General features: G+C 32.8%; 1 protein-coding gene across 15 annotated transcripts; it reads left to right on the top strand.

Annotated features, from left to right (window-relative positions):
* The first annotated feature begins 1,891 nt into the window (after positions 1 to 1,891).
* On the top strand, positions 1,892 to 13,061 carry LOC126695528 (basic leucine zipper 10-like). Of its 15 annotated transcripts, XM_050392310.1 has the most exons (11): positions 1,924 to 2,023; positions 4,259 to 4,310; positions 4,530 to 5,307; positions 7,033 to 7,341; positions 7,419 to 7,514; positions 8,354 to 8,385; positions 11,499 to 11,563; positions 12,022 to 12,079; positions 12,214 to 12,289; positions 12,381 to 12,506; positions 12,639 to 13,061. In XM_050392310.1, the coding sequence occupies exons 5-11, from the start codon at positions 7,446 to 7,448 to the stop codon at positions 12,849 to 12,851; spliced, it is 639 nt and encodes a 212-aa protein (XP_050248267.1). In that variant the 5' UTR covers positions 1,924 to 2,023; positions 4,259 to 4,310; positions 4,530 to 5,307; positions 7,033 to 7,341; positions 7,419 to 7,445; the 3' UTR covers positions 12,852 to 13,061. The 15 variants fall into 15 exon arrangements, with proteins under 15 accessions (XP_050248266.1, XP_050248265.1, XP_050248267.1 ...); XM_050392309.1 differs by lacking the exon at positions 4,259 to 4,310 and having other exon boundaries at positions 1,892 to 2,023; XM_050392308.1 differs by having other exon boundaries at positions 1,918 to 2,023; positions 4,259 to 5,307.
* Positions 13,062 to 17,462: the final 4,401 nt, after the last annotated feature.

The following is a 17,462-nucleotide window of genomic DNA, read 5'->3' as shown; positions in this document are numbered from 1 at the left end:
AGAAGAATTTTATGGGGCAAGAAAATTTTCTCAGTCATACGAGGCAGGGTGGGGATGGGGTACGACAAAACCATGCGGGGTGGGAGTGAAAACCTCATTTTCTGGTCTCACCCCTCCCCATTGTCATCCCTATACGGGAGGTCTTGAAAAAATAGTGGAAAAACCACATTTGAAAATAAAATTTCCACTTTAATATTTTTGTAAATCCTTTTTATTTGGGGGGGGGGGGGGGGTGTTGGCCATTGAAGCATATCAAATCGAAAATTCATCCTATAAACTTTCTAATAACTCCTTACTCGAACCAATTGGTGGTAATTTGATTATAATTTAATTGAAATTAAATTATAATCACATGTCGCAAAACGGTTAAGGCTTTGATGTTTTTATGATATCTCATCCGTTTCAACTTTGATCTAGGCATGTGAACTGTTGTTTTGATTGGAAAATCATGATCTTTAATGAGCAAAATTCATCACGATCAAGCTGTCGAATTTTTGGACAAACTTTGACTAATCTTGTTTAGGGTTGGTCAAACTTAGCCAAAATAACAAATTTGGGATTTTAAACTCTTGAACCATCAAAATGATTTATCCAACATCCAACTAGGAAAATAAAATTATTTCATGAAATTTCTCATTTTTTTATGTCAGATCTTCTAGATTTCCTAGGGTATTCTATCAATAGATTTCCTTAAATCCTAACCACATTTTAATGATTTAATAGTTTAGATTCTACCATATCAGTATTTTACTAACAATATTCTTAAAATAATAAAATAATATTGTAAACAAAATAATTAAGGGTATGTTTGGTACACTATATGTAGATTACATTAGGAATAGTAATCTCTATTACTGTGAATAAAAAACATTGTAATGGAATAACTATTACTATTCATAAGTTTGGTTGTTACATATGGAAAACTTGTAAAAGATGATGTATAAGGAAACTTTATATTTTTGGAAATATATTAATTTTAAAACCTATTATATATACTAAAGAATAGCTATTACATCCATTTTAAAGAGGAATAGCTATTCTTTAATTTAAAGAATAATTATTCCAATGTAATAACTAATCTATGTAATAAAGATGTAACTAAATGACCGAATTGCTATTACACATGAATAACTATTCCATTACATGAGTTATTACAGCATACCAAACGTACCCTAAGATTATTGTTAGTAGAATGCTAATATATCAAAATTTAGACCATTAGATCATTAAAGAATGGTTAAGATTTAAGGAAATCTATTTGGTAGAATATCTTAAAAAATCTAGAAGATCTGAATCTAAAAAAAAAATAATAATTTTTGGCATTTTTGGGCTTAAAATTGGTATTTGGCATAGATTAGGCAAAATTTGGTACCAAGAGAAAGGCCATTACAATGTAGTATTTTATTCGATGAGAAATGATATGTTTACAACATTTTTACAACAAATTTTAAATAGTAGGTTGTTAATGGTTGTTATTGTTAGGGTAAAAAAGTAATCTTAGTGTTAGTTTCAAATTTGAACCAATAACAACTAACCACTTGTGATTTAATAAATAGTGTTCTCTCCTCTTACATTTATGATGGATTCTATCATGATTTTAATGAGTGAACCCTACTATATAAATACGAGATGAGAGAATACTATTTTTCGTGCTCCAGAGTAAATAAGATTTCAAATCTAATAAATAATATCAATAATTTATTGCAAAATTGTGGTAAAAATGTTGTGTAACTATTACCGTTGGTTTCTTTACATAGCTGTAACTTTTTTTTCTTCTTTACTTTAACAAAATGCGTGAATGTTGTTAAACATAAAAATTGCATCTTTTGTGCTTGACTCAATTAGGGTTGCTCATGTCCTTGACCTTGGGTACATGACACCCAGTCTCCGCCGCTCAAAAGCACCTCTTATTCATCGCTCCGCCGCTCAAAAGCACCTCTTATTCATCGCTCCGCCGCTCCACCGATCAAAACTATAACCCTTTCGCGGATGAACACAGAAAGATCTGCATTTTTTTTTGAGGGTTGGTCTTCCTTTTATTCCCTCACTTTGTTTTGTAAAAATTTGGAGTGTGTGTTGTAGATTAATGAGGTGGAACTCTTATATTTCAAATGGTTACTTTTGTTTTTTTGGTTTCCCTGAATGAATTTGATTATTAATGGGTGTTTTTGATTTTCTGGTTTTGTTTGATTATTACTGAGCTTGTTTTAGTTTAAAGATTATTTTGAAGTGATTTGGATATGATGGCAATAAAAGTAAAAGGTATGAGCAAGAAGATTATGTTGGTAGTAGTGGCAATGTGCAAAAAAACGAAGAGGGCCCTAGTCCTTGTTAAAGTTATAGCATTGTGACATTCGCAACCTCTTCTACAACAAAAAAAATGTTATGCTTTTGCTTATTTTATTATTTGCTTAATTAAGCGTAGCAACGGGTTGTATGAAAAAGGCGTGGGTTACATTCTAGTATGGAATGCTAATCTAGACTTCTCCCGACATTCTTATTTCAACATTTTGTCCGCTACCAATGTGCTTCCTGCATTGATCAAACCTACATGCTGATCCTTTCACTCTACTATGTTTGATAACTCTGTTTTGTTTTATAAATGTGGTGCTTGAGAACATTAAGGTGGTAATATTAGTTGGATTAGCTAATGGCCCAAGTGGGTAGCTGCACGTGCTGTTTTTTTTTGGCAAATTGCTACATTTCACATTTCCATGCATCTTATTTGCACATTTTTCTTGCGCTGATCAAGGAACTTTCCTGCATTGATCAAAGCCTTCATGCTGATCCAGTATTGCTTCTTCGTGCTCGACTCAATTAGGATTGCTTATGTCCTTGACCGTGGCTCTTCATAAGCAATTCAGCTAAGAAAAATCCTACATAAAAAGAAACATCTAGTTGACTCTTTTCTATCATAATAGCTTGTGAGTTGTGATGCATGCGTGCTCACATGTGTATGATATAACAGTCTTCAATAAAATAGAATCCAATATCACCCGTCACTGCCGGCACACCCAATCTCTGCCACTCAAAACCACCTCTTGACCATCGCTCCACCGGTCAAAACTACAACCCTTTCACAGACGAACACAGAAAGATCTGCATTTTTTGAGGGTTGGTCTTCCTTGTATTCCTTCAATTTGTTTTGTAAAAATTTGTAGTGTTGTAGATTAATGTGGTGGAATTCTTATATTTCAAATAGTTACTTTTTTTTTTTTTTTCCATGAATGAATTGTGTTTGATTATTAATGAGAGTATTGGATTTTCTGGTTTTGTTTGATTATTACTGTGCGTGTTTTAGTTTGAAGTGATTTGGATATGATGGCAATAAAGTAAAAGGTATGAGCAAGAAGATTATGTTGGTGGTAGTGACAATTTGCAAAAAAAGAAGAGGGCCCTAGTCCTTGTTAAAGTTATAGCATTGTGACATTCGCAACCTCTTCTACAACAAAAAAAATATTATGCTTTTGCTTAATTAAGCATAGCAACGGGTTGTAAGAAAAGGCGTGGGTTACATTCTAGTATGGAATGCTAATCTAGACTTCTCCCGACATTCTAATTTCAACATTTTGTCCGCTACCAATGTGCTTCCTGCATTGATCAAACCTTCATGCTGATCCTTTCACTGTACTATGTTTGTTAGCTCTGTTTTGTTTTTGTTTGTGTCTTAACAATTGCACATTTTTCTTGTGCTGATCAAGGAATTTTCCTGCATTGATCAAAACCTTCTTGCTGATCCTCTCACTGTATTATGTTTGTTAGCTCTGTTGCTTTTTGTTTCTCTGTAAGAACAATTTGTCCATTGTCAATGAAATTTTTGAGTTTTATGAATGGGGTGTGTGGAAACCTATTTGTTCTCCACTTTGATCAAATTACTAGATGAGATTTTGAAGTTCTTGTATGCAGCAACAATAAGGGGTAAAGATTTCTGAGGGCTTGGGTGCGTTTGTTTCCCTTCAGTTGATTAAGCTAATGGCAAGCCCATTTGGTAACTCTGCTTGAAATAAAACTTTTTCAAATTTCACCTTTTTCTTATTACAGCTTTTTCAAACAACCTTATTTAAAAAAACTGAAAATTAACTGTACCAAACAGGCACAATGTGGGTAGGGGATCAGCAACAGAATCAACCTACTCAACTTGGTTGATGGAATCCATGTGTTGATTTTGTGTGTTTATTTATTTCATTCATACTGGTTATCTTATTTTGGGATATTGGAAATGATGGTAGAAAATTTTCTCTTTTCCTTTTCTTTTCAGATAGAGCAATCTGTCTTGGAGAATGAGTTGGTGGAGGCTTAGGGTTCATTTGGTACATGTGTTTTAACACATGTTTTCAGTTTTTAAACAACATTACACGAATTTCCACACACTTCTTCACTCACACGTATTTCCAAAAAATATAAACAACGTTACTAAAACAATATTACCAAACAACACCTTAGTTTTTGATGTCAACACCATTGTATGAAATTCTAGTCTTGTTTAAGTGTCCTTCTAAATATTGCATCTTATAATACACTGATTGCAGGATATTGCAATAAGGCTCTTTTGACCTTTGCGATAAAGCTTAAAAACTCAATGGGGAAGAATGGGGTCCATCCGAATGTGGTTACATTTAACACACTCATCTATGGGTTTTGCAAGGAAGAAGAATTACATGAAGCTGGTAAGGTTTTCAATGAGATGAAAGCAGTGAATGTTTCTCCTAATACTGTGACCTACAATTCCTTGATAAATGGGTATAGCCAAGTGGGTAGCAGGGAGATGGGAGTAGGCTTGATGATGAGATGTTGAGGAGTCAAGTTAAGGCTGATATCTTGACTTATAATATATGCCTTGATTTTGGGACCATGCAAGGAGGGTAAGACATAGAAAGCAGTATATCTGGTTAAAGAACTTAATAAGGAGAACTTAGTACCAAATGCCTCGACCTTTTCTGCCCTTATTAGAAGTCAGTGTGTGAGGAAGAGCTCTGAGTGTGCCTTTCAGCTATATAAAAGCATGGTAAGGAGTGGTTGTCATCTGAATGAACAAACTTTCAAGATGTTGATATCAACCTTCTGCAAGAATGAGGATTTTGATGGAGCAGTTCAAGTCTTGAGGGAAATGATTGAGAGATCTATGACTCCTGATTCAGGCATCTTATCTGAAGTTTTTGTTGGACTTTGTCAGTGTGGAAAAAGTCAATTGGCAAAGATGTTATGCAATGAGATGGAAGCTAGACATCTTATTCCAGCAGGTTTTGAAAAATCTAAAACCATCAACTTTGGGGCTGAGAATGAGAACAAAGCATCTGGGGATAACTGGTAAGGCTGTATGTACTATATACCTGAACTTTACTTGTAATGTATGGGGTTGTGCGGTTTTCATTGCCTGACCTCTCCTTGTAACTTTTAATAATTAGCCTTTAGTTGTAAGTCTATTTTTACTATGACAGCAAAACTAAAGAAAGTTTTGCTTGTAAAAAGAAGTAACATACTTAAAAGTGTTTTGAGTCTTTTGAGTTTTGAAAAACCACTGTTTTGTTGGTAATCTCACCGTTTCAGGCATAATAAGGTGCAATTGTATACAGATTTCTTACTTTGAGCATGTAGCAGATTTTGTGCTCTGCTTCAAAGGTTATCGTTTCTTATTAACATTTTACTGAAGACTCTTAAGAGCCATTTTTTTCGACTGAATGGCACTTTAGTTGTATTTTGATATCAACCTGTTTGTTGATATGGATTTATCACATGTTTGCATTTAAACTTCGTGTTATCTGCTTGATCTTCTCTTCTTCTTTTTCATTTTCCTTTTATTTATTTATTTTCAATGAATTTGTAGTCTTCATACAACCAAATGGAAAGATGCAAAGCTGCCAAGCAGTTAACTTACACAAGTAGGATAGGCTGTAGGCACTCTACACTTTCTTCTAAACCAGCATACTGATGAGACAAGTGAGACAACCGCTCTCACTTGTTGATATTAACCACCAAAATTTGTTGGCATAACAACTCTCTGAACCATCAATGAAGTGAAGCGAAAAATATTAATAGTCATGTAAGCACATTCCATCCAAAGAAAATTTTAAATGTGTCTATATATATATATATATATTATTTTTTCATTTTTTGAGTTGTGAAATCTAATACAATTATAAGTAAAAGATGTATGATATTTCTTTTACTTGCTAAAAGGAAACAAAGTTGGCCTTGTACTTTATTAATTTAAGAAGTAACCATTACTCTCTAATAAAACTTATTTCACTGATCTCTATGTTGCTATTGTTAACAAATCAATAAGGGAGTGAAGTAAATCTAAGGAATGGTGAATTTTGAAATTGGGAGAGTTAAATGATAGAGCAAGCAAGACTTGTTGATTTGATTATGGGGGGTTTGGGAAAGAGCACTAAAAGATACACAAGAATAAATAAAAATGAAACCTGGAAAGAAACTAGAAACAAACAAAAACAAATCAAAGCAAAAGCCAAGGCTCAATAGTATGTATACTGACTGTTGAGCAATCATAAATAAATAATTAAAGAAATTGAAAGAATCAAATGAAGAAGGAGAAGCTGGGCATGGGGGATAAGAGTCAGAGCCTCCCCATGGATCCGAATCTGCCCCGATGGGACTGCCAGAACTGCCGCCACTCCCTCTGTGTTGTCGGCATTGATTCTTACGACAACAAGTTCTTTAACAACTACTTCTCTTGCTCCAGTAACCTATCAAATTTGATTTAAAAAAAAAAAATTAATTATAAATTTTCTTGCGGATTTTGATATGAGACCCTTTTGAGTAACTCAACTCAGTAGTCCCTTTTTTTCTTCTTCTTTAGTTTCTGTATTTTGAGTAATTATAGCATCTGGGTTTTGTAAAAAAATCAGCCTTATTCAAGCTACAATTTTTTTTTTGATTGATTATAGTATTTGTGTTACACATTATGGGAGATTAATATTATAGGATTTGCTTGCTTAATTTAATGATAAAAAGTGATATGATATGTTTGGTTGATAAGTATGGTATGTGGTTTTTTGCAATGAGGATGTGCAGGAATGCAGGGGTCTTCAATTCATGGGGTCAATTGTGTGATAGGTTCGACGCGTATGGACAACTCTTTTGTTGTGTTACCAAAGCAAAAACCCCAGCAGCAGCCACAAGCGATTCCTCCTCGTCCTCATGCTGGGGCTGGAGCTGTCCAGTCAGATATTAGCCAGCCTGGGAGACAATGTAAGAATCATTTCTGGGTTACCATCTCCTGAAGGATGATCCAATGTTCCTTTGCAGCCTCACAACTTGGAGTTCTACTTGACTATAACTGTGCTCAAACTTGCATTTGAGATTGCCCCAATTCAGACCCAGGTATACTAATTGCAGAGGAACTCGGATATAAAGTTTAATGTTGGTTTGAAAATCTGATTCCATGTTCATATTTACAGGTTGAGCAACCTTTATGTCTTGAATGCATGAGAGCGTTGTCTGACAGACTTGACAAGGAGGTTGAAGATGTGAATGGGGACATTGGAGCATATGAGGCATGTCTCACTACAACAAACTTGAGTTTTTTCAACATTTTTTTATCTACGGTTACTAAAAAATGTTAATAAAACCCCTAAGTTTCTACAGTTGTACTCAACTGTTGATCAAAATAAGGAAATTAACCTACTTATTTCCACAGTTGGCACAACTGTTGAAACAAGTGTCAAAAAAAATTAAATAAAAGTTTTATCCACAGGCTTGATGAATGTAGAAGATAAACTACATCTTTTATCTACGGTTGTCAGTGTTGAAAATTAGAAACACGGAACTTATATAAAGCTACAGAACAAATCAAAGTTTTATAGATAACTCTCACATTTTCTCATTTTCTCTCTAGTAGCTCAAATCTCTCTCACACAAAACTTAGAAATTTCAAACCCAATTTCATAGCTCTCAATCATGGAAATTTCGAAGCTCTAGGTCATGGCAATTGCATAGCTATTGGTTTCTCAATGCGGTGGCTGTGTCTCATCGTCACTCACAAAATCGAAGTCGAAGTCTTCTGTCAACTCCTCTACTCTTCGCCAACCTCATCTAATCTCCCCCAATTTTCTAGGGTTTCAAGCTTAATTGCCACTGCGAAACGAAGATCATTTTGCCTGATTTGTCTCGATTCTTCAATGGAGGAAAATTCGGTGTGTTTTCATGTTTTTTTTATAAATTGTAATGTTTGGTTCCTGGGAAAATTTTAGGGTGAATATTTAAATTTTCCCTCACTTCCTCTCTCTCCCCAAACCCCCAAGGTTCCCTCTCTCTCCCTCTCTACCTCTTCCTGTGTATATGCCTATATATAGGTTTTTGTATCTTTCTTAGATGGCTTTGTGTTTTGTTTCAGAGTCTACTACAAAGGATGATCAAGCTAATAAAGTAAGTTTCTTCTAATTTTTGTTCTTTGTTCCATAACTAATCCTAAGTTTCAATTATTCTTATTATTATTAATTGGAATTCTATAGCGTTCACTTATTTTCTGCCAAATTAATGATCATAGTAGTTTTTGTTGTTGTTAATTTATAGTGATTGGTTGATATTGGGGTGTGCTTTACGGCTTGTTTTTGTTCCCATCAAATGTGCTTTAATAATGAATTTTGTTAATTTTTATGAAATAATTCTTGAGATTGAATATGTAGATTAATTTTTATGAAATAATTCTTGAGATTGAATATGTAGAAGGACACGATGTTCTTAGTGAGGCTGATTTTCTTAAGGAGAAATTATAGGTGCTTACTCAGCAACTGGATCTAGTCCATTAATCACTTTGTTGGACATGCTTTTGCCTTTGATTTATGTGAAGTTAGTCAGCATCTTTTTAAAAGAATTTACCATAATTTGGTGGTAGACATGGTTGACCAGTTCTTCACTTCTGAGTGAGTATTGAATTTAGTGATGAAATTTATTGATCCACGCTGGTATCTAAAGACATTTGAGTGCTAATGCTATCATAAGTGCTACAACAATGTGATATGATGCTATGTTTGGAAGTAAAGGGGAGAAGAGTAGAGCGAAATGGTTACCCTCCATCTTGTTTAGATGTTTTTAAAATTAAGTAGGAGAAAAGGAATAATTAGTCATTCCTTTTGTTTTGATGTATTAAAAATTAGGATGGGAAAAAAAGGAAATGATTAAATATATTTAAATAGACAATTTTATCCCTATTTGAAAATGGACTTGTAAAGTTGGTATGATTAATATAATTAATTTGTTAGATTAAATAATTACATGCATCAGTACACTTTTATTAATATTTTTCATTACTGCTCCTATTTGCCATTAGCTCATTAACTTGTTTGCTTATGTACAACTTCTTACATTCAACATTTTTTAAGGTATAAATGTGCTTTTGCCGACTTTTATTAAAATGCTAATCTAACTCACATTCCAAAAAAAAAAAAAAAGGTTAAAAAAGAAGCCCTACAAAGGAATGCTTCCTTGTTACTGTAAGTTCATCTTGTTTCATTTAGTAGTTTTTAATCTGCAAAATTAGCTGCCTGTAGATGTTATTCTTGTACTTAAATTGGCATCCCTAAAATAGTAACATTAAGATGCAATTTCATGCTTACGGAATTACAATCTAAGGTTTCTTGTTGTTACATTGGATGAGCAGAAGTTATAATAACCTTAGCTTGCGATGGGCCGGCCAAACCACTTGTAGCTAGTGAAGACTGCCAATCTTATATTATTCCAACTAAAAAAAAGTTCCTTCCAACAATTAATTATTCAAATTAACAACTTCAAGATCAGAATGAAAGGAATATATTTTTTGATGGATTGATCCTCACAGTGCACACGTTCTAATTATAGCTTCTAAAGTTGTAGTACTTGGTGTTGTAACCGCTCTTCATCAACAAGACATCAGAACCATGCAAAGTGACCAAACCAATACAATATTCCGTAAGTTCAATACTTCGATTCTCACTGTTTGTCTCCTACTCCACATGGAATAATCTTCCATCACCCCATACGTACTTCTATAATACCCTTTCTCTCATAAAGCATTGCCCTTGATTGATATTCCACAAGTATCATGAAATTAAAATAATCTTTCTTACACAGTCAGTGGCGGAGCAGGAAGTTTTTTTCAGGAGCCAAATTATGTATAACAAAATTTTAAGTTAAAAAAATATATATATTTCATTACTTAAATTTGGCTCAATACAGTTGTGACACACTAACATACATTATTTTATGGTACAAAAATTGATCATCAATTAAATTTTATAGAAGTTTTTTTTTCTATATACACTGTTAGACAAGAACTTAATCATTTTTCATTTTGTCACTAAGTTTTGTATTGACAAGTTTTGTAGTTAAACATGCATATTTTGTAGTTATTGAAACAAAAAGAGTAAACTAATGCATTTTTTGGCCTCTTTAGAGGATTCAATGTCTTAAGTTTCAGTATTTAAGACAAATGATTAAGTAGTAGCTTCTCAATCTTAAACACTTTTATTAAAGCAATGCCTCCTGAAATTAAGAAAATAACTCAAACATCGCAAACCATTGTCAACCGACTATATTATATTCTTGTTTCTCAAAAAAAAAAAAAAAAAAACTATATTATATTCTTAAGACAGATTGATGGCGCCATGGAGTTACCGTAAGACAGATTTGGGTTTTTTATTTTTATTTTTTATACTGGGTATTAGGGATTTATTGAGGAAGATGGATTTGGGTTATATATATATTGTAAATAGGGATTTGTTTGGAGGAAAGGAATTTTGTATTTTTTTGGGTTTGTTGTACCAACTTTATTTTTTATTTTTTGAATTTTTCTGTACTAATTTATTAGTAATTGGAAGAGGAATAGGATAGATCTATTGTGTTGGGTATTATGCAATTATATTATCTAAAAAAAAAAATTCTTTTAAAATTTTATTTGTCTAATCTAATGTCGGTAAACTTGGCTAAATAATAATTTATTTTGTAAAACCAATATAAATATCAAATTAATTTTAGATAAAATATTCTTTTGTATGACACGTACGCCGGTGATTGCTATTTCCTTTTTCAATCAGTATTTGTGGGTGTGTTATTACGAATTGGAAGAGGAATCGGATAGATGTATTATTGTGTTGGGTATTACGCAATTATATTATCTTACAAATTAAGTTCTTTTTAAATTTTATTTGTCTAATTTAATGTTGGTAAACTTGGCTTAATAATAATATTTTTAAATTAAAAAAAAAACCAATATAAAATATTCTTTTGTATGACCCGTAAGGCAAGGCGGTGATTGGTCTTTCATTTTGCGAAGAGTATTTGGACATCCCCCGCCCTCTCCGACCTATAAAAATTGGCCTATTCCTATTCCTCGTAAAAAAAAGCAAAGTTAAGTAGTTCAGTGTGTTTATTTCTTTCTTTGGTTTGTTGATGGTCTCCCACTCCCAGCAGCAAATTAAACGCAAGTACTAGACTACTACCATGTCAAACTACTTCGACTTCTTTCCTCTGCCATTGAATAATGCTGCTGTTCATTCTGATAGTGAGTGTGCTTGCGCTGCTGCACTCAACAATACTCAATCGCAACCTCCAATTCCTAATACTAATGGTATTTTACTTCTTATCATAATTTTTTCCTTTTAAGAGTTTATATTTTATTTGTATGTACTGCATGCTTACAGAATTTCAACAATGCTCGTTTTTCTTTTTGCTTTGTAGATTGGTCAGTTGTGTACTAGCTTGAGAGTTTTATTGCTCTTTGTTTTGTGTTGTTTAGGTCTCTGTTTTATTTTATTGTAACTTGGAACTAGCCTTGTTTCTTCTAGTAAATAAATCTTTTTGATTTATCAAATTAATAAAACAATCCTATTATATGTTTATTTGCATTGAGAATAGAGGCTTTTTTTATTTATTTATTTATTTTTTTTTTAGTTTTTCCGATTTAGCATGATGTGTTAAATAGTTATTTGATTATTGAATAGTTACAACAGAAATTTGTGTTGTGGTTGTCTGCAATTCACTTGTCTCTGCATCACTTGCTGAATTTGCTCTCTTGACTTTGTACAGTTTTTCAATTTATGGCAAAGATCACTGACAATTCTGATGAGGCAAAGTGTCAAAGGAGGTTGGTAACAAGAAATTTTTTGTTTTTTCAAATATTGTTCAATGCTTCTCAATTTTTTTTTTATTTTTTTATTTTTTTTTATTATATATTTAAAATGGACTGCATCCCAATTTGAATTTTTTTTTCCATATTAGGAAGCAAGCAAATATAGAATCAGCTAAACGGTCTAGAAAAAGAAAACAAGACTTGATGAAAAACCTTGAGAAAGAGGTAATGCTTTATGTTTTTTGTTAACGCTAAATACTCTCACCAATAATATCCATATATGAATGATAATTTAAGTTTTCATGGTTTTACATAGGTTGAAGTTCTTAAGAATACAGCCTTAGAATCATCACAGGTTCGCCGGGAGCTTAAAGAAAAGTGTGACAAAGCTCATTTTGAGAATAGAATTGTAGTAATTGATTATGTGACAATACCTTTACTGGTAAGTCTAAGAAACAAATCATGGAAGTGCCAGGGTGTAAAATTACTTTCACTTTCTTTCTTGCTTTCTTTTCTTTGTAGTTTTTGCATTCATATAGAATATGCTGTTTATATATCATATGGATTTTTTCAGTTCTATAAGACTGAGATGCAACTTATGAGAGTGACAGGGTGCCACCCGCTTAATGACCCAGTTTTTATTTCTATGGCTAACAAGGTGGGTTTGAATTTGTCGGATGTTAGAAGAAGCTTGCTACGTGCACCTGCATATCCGGGCAAAGTTGGCATGCAGCAAGTGCAAAATCAAAATTTTCCACATACTAGTTTGCATGGGGCCATGCAATAACCAATAGAATAAGTATTAGTTCAGATTTATTGTATTGATTTGTAAAACATCTTTCTAAATTTTATTATGATTTAGTTAAATCACCACTGGTTGATTTGGATGGAAGTACTTATAACGTAGGATTTGGGTTTCAATTTCTAGTTCAAATGACTTGAATGATATGTTTGCCTTTTCTATTGATGAAATTTATGGATGGTTGAGCTTTATTAATTTTTTGAGTTGAAATTATTATGCAGGATCTTACTAATGTTTTTGTTGGAGCAACATACCTAAAGTTCAAATCTTTTGTTATTAAATTCATATTAACCAATTTATAGTAGCAATTGTTCCTTAGATCACTTGATCTTAGATTTTGAAGTCCAAATGAAACCTTGGTGAATATATTTTGTCTGTTCTAAAACCTAATGGTTTATTTGGGATCTGTTTATTTTGTTAAAATTGAAATTTTTTTATTGAAAGTACTATATATAAAGGTAAAAGTTAGCTGAAATAGTACAGTGAGACCCATGAATAGTACCAAAATGAGCAATGGGGCACATGAATAATAGTAAAAATAATCTGAATAGTAAAATAAACTGGCAAAAATAAGTGTTGCCAAATGCACATTAAGTGTTGAAGTTTATTGCCCCATATCTTTGCTGTTCTTCCATTCCTTATTCTCTTCCCTGTACCTCCTTGGTGCACTTAACTAGCTTCTTTATACTTCTCCATGAAAATAATGCATTTTGACCAATATTTGCTTCTATTTGCTTTTATGGTTCTTGAGTAAGTACTAGTGTAATTCATCTTTATGATTTAAGAAACCACAAACAATGAATATCATAGTAATTGGATTGGAATCAACTATATGTCTCTAAATGGTATCTATATTTAGGAAGAGTCTAAAATCTAATTGTGGTTGTGCTATGTGTGTAGATAGTCGACCATTTCAATAAGTTTATTTTAAATACCGGTGAGTTCATTATGTGAGTATCGTCAAACTATTAAGATGTTTGGAATGTAGCAAATACCCTTGCCTAGCATAATATAAAGCATGCTTAAATTTCTTATTTTGACGAGTGGTATGAGAATTTGAGATTAATCTACAATTAGCATGAAAAGTGGTCATTTAACAAAAGCTTTATGTAATGTAATTGTGAAGAAGAATAGTATTAATCCTACAAAAATAGAGAACTAATTACACAGTAACCATGTTAATTCAATTTTAGTGACGAAACAAATTAGGGTGCAACAAATTTAGGAAAATACACATATCATCTCTAAGGTTGATTTTGTTTCAATTTTAAATCTTTTTTGGAAGATATTTTCTCCATTTTTGGGTTTTTGGTTTGAGGTGGTTAACTTGAAAAATATTTTCAGATTGTCGATAAATAATCCCCTCAGAGGCATAAAAAAATTTATGCCTCACAAGAGTCGCAACAAACTCCTTACCACTACAACCCAGTCAACTCATTGAGACGCATTGCATATTGCAACCCACCTTTGACAAGATTGGGACCTGGGACTCTCTCTCTCTCTCATTTTGGGACTAACGATGATGACGAACCTATGGCCACTGTGACATGGTTGACAAAAGTCACAAAACCATGACCCTCCATTGACCATCTTTTGATCTATAGTGACCCACTAGAACTCATTTTTGTCTCTCGTTTTATTTTATTTATAAAAAAATTTAGGATTTTGATTATGCTTAATTTGTAAATCACAATGAATTTTGGTGTTGGGGATTTGTTAGTATTGCTATACTGAATTTTGTGTGTTTGTAAGGAATTGGAGGAGTGGTTAGTTTCTTCTCTTCGTAATGTTTGGGAAAGTCATTTTTCTCATATGTTCCATGATAAAATAAAATCGAACATCAGAGTTAGTTCAATAATTTTCAGTTTCGGTTAATCTCACATCAGGTGTGTTCCCGAACCTTCTAAGTTTTGGTTATCTACACTTGGTTTTTATCGAGTGAATTTATTTTAAATGGTCTTTGAAGTAGGCAAAAGAAAAATTCATGTATACTTTGTAAAGTCGTTAACTACCACCATGATAAGTCTTCAACATGAAAAATTGGATAATCTAACGTCCAATTCAGTTAAATTTTGACCTTTTAAACATTTCCATGATCCATGATCAAAATGATCATTTTTGTGCACAAATTGGTAACTTGACAAGTAAAATGAGGGCAGACTCGATGATACGGTTACATTAGAGAAAACTTCTATAGGATAAAACCCACCAAGTGATTATATAGGTCACTACTCTTAAAGATTCTACTAACAAAAAATCGAGGTTACAAGTACGAGAGACTATACACAATCCCAGATACCTACATACAGTTGGACTTAGTGATCTTAGCTTAGCTTAAACCAAGTTGGACTTTTGATTGATTGTAAACTTCTTCAGTTAGCACAGATCTCCTATCAATGTAGCTAACGATTGCACAAATATCTTATTGATGTGACTGACTCCTTACAACAATTTTGGATTGTTGTAGTTGATTGGTGCAAAATTCTTTGTAGCAACACGCTTCAACAATGAATTGGAAATTGCTTGGTACAAAACCCTAATCACACAAAAGTCGATGCAACTCCTCTATGATGTGTGCGATGATAGCTTTGAAAAATACTATATAACTCATCTTGTAACTCTAGTGCTCGAATTCCAAAGTTACCACGTAATAAAAAAACAAAACTAGATTTATATTTTCATAAAACTCAATGGATTGTTTGTTGTCGAGCTTGCTAATGAGGTATAAATGACGTCGATGGATTGGCTGCTGTCAAGCTATCTGTTGAGGCAGTAGTTGCAGCATTGTATTGAGTAGAGTCGTGATATATTATATTCTAAACACACATTTATATATTAGAGTCATGCTTATGTTTAACTCATATTTATTATGGATGGAAATGAGAAGAGGAAATTGGATCATGGGTGTTTTACCCTTTCCCACGTGGCAAAGGTCATTATCTTATCTTGTACTTGTCCTATTATGTAAGGCCCTACCCTATCTTGTTTTTTCCCCACGAGATCCGGAAACATATATATATATATTTATATATATTGGTTTTCATGGTGTTTCCTTAAGACTACCGAGAGCCCAACCAACTCGGCCAACTCTTGGATTACCACTAAGATATATATATATATATATATATATATATATTTTTTTTTTCCTCCTAGATATTTAGTTCTAGTGGACCTATCAAATCAATATGTTTATTTTCATGAAAACTTTAAAGATGCCATTATATTGGTTTAATGGAATCTCTTCCCTTACATTATAAGCTACTAGAATTAATTTGATACTGTGTCTATTTTTGAGTTTTAAGCCCAAGTTTTTCCAGAAATTATTGGTGTAAGATTAGATTAAAGGAAAATAGGCCGAATATCAAATTAATCCTAGTAGCTCCTAATACAAGGGAAAAGATGCCATTAAACCCAAACCCTAAACTTTGGAGTAAAATTTTCCACTTACCATGCACTAAACATGTTAATATACATATAAGTAACAATATTTGTTTAAAGTAAACACTATTTCCATACTAGATTTTGATTCTTAAACTTCCCCATATCTCATATTATAGATCAGAAATTATAATAATTAGGATTGAGAAATTTGGAGTTGAACCAATGTTTACACCTAAACATAAATACAACAATAAAATTACCAACATAACTATAAGAACCAGAATGCTCAATCTTAAGATGGTCCTCGGGGATGGATGAGGACCATCTTGATGTGTATATTTCCTTCATGTAGAACATCATCAGAGCCCCACACATCTTTTGGTGTGGTGTGGAAATTTCTTGACTAAGTTGGAGCCAAAGGTATGATCTTGAACTAGATTTCAATGAAGATAATGTGTGAGTGAATTAGTTCATCTCCAATTACACAATATAAATGAAAAAGCATACGAACTGGAGTAGCCTGCCATTTGTCCTTATCACAATAGTAAGACACCCCTATAAGACATGGAAACGCCAAAAATTCACTATTTAATGCAAATTCCTGATAGTAAAGCTATGACGTGAATAGCTATAGCTAGGCCATGAGAAAATTGGAATATGAAGTTTGTCATTGGTGTGCTGAACTTGGCAATCTAGGAACAAAATTTTGTTGCATTACGGTGGTAGTTGATGGTCTATTTATTGCTGAGTTATTCCTCAGGAATTATGCTGCAGTTCACTGCTAACAGTGCATTGCTGAGTTGTTCCTCAAGAATGATGGTGATATGTGCATGAGTTACTAATACACGTCACAATCCTACTTGCTATTCATGTGAGTGGTATGAGTGAGTTAGTTAATCAATATGCAAAGCCTAGTACCCAATGATTGGTTGGTTAGTTAGTTTCGATTACTCTCTCTTACTTATATATAAAATGGAGCATTTTAATTAATTATAATTAATGAAAATTTAAGATTTTTTTCTCGTCAATTCTCTTATCTTTGAAACTTTGTTAAATATTTCTTTTTTTTTTGGTGGAAAAGCGGGAGATTTTATTTAAACAAACACAGAGTTCATACAACATTTACAACTGTGCTGGGGTTACATAGCCGAATTTCCCCCAAGCCAGACAAGTCCCTCACATATGGAACATAGACAAAATTGGGACATTCACTAT

This window comes from Quercus robur, chromosome 8, assembly GCF_932294415.1.
Source record: "Quercus robur chromosome 8, dhQueRobu3.1, whole genome shotgun sequence".
Lineage (NCBI taxonomy): Eukaryota > Viridiplantae > Streptophyta > Magnoliopsida > Fagales > Fagaceae > Quercus > Quercus robur.
This window is presented reverse-complemented; position numbering and strand designations above follow the sequence as displayed.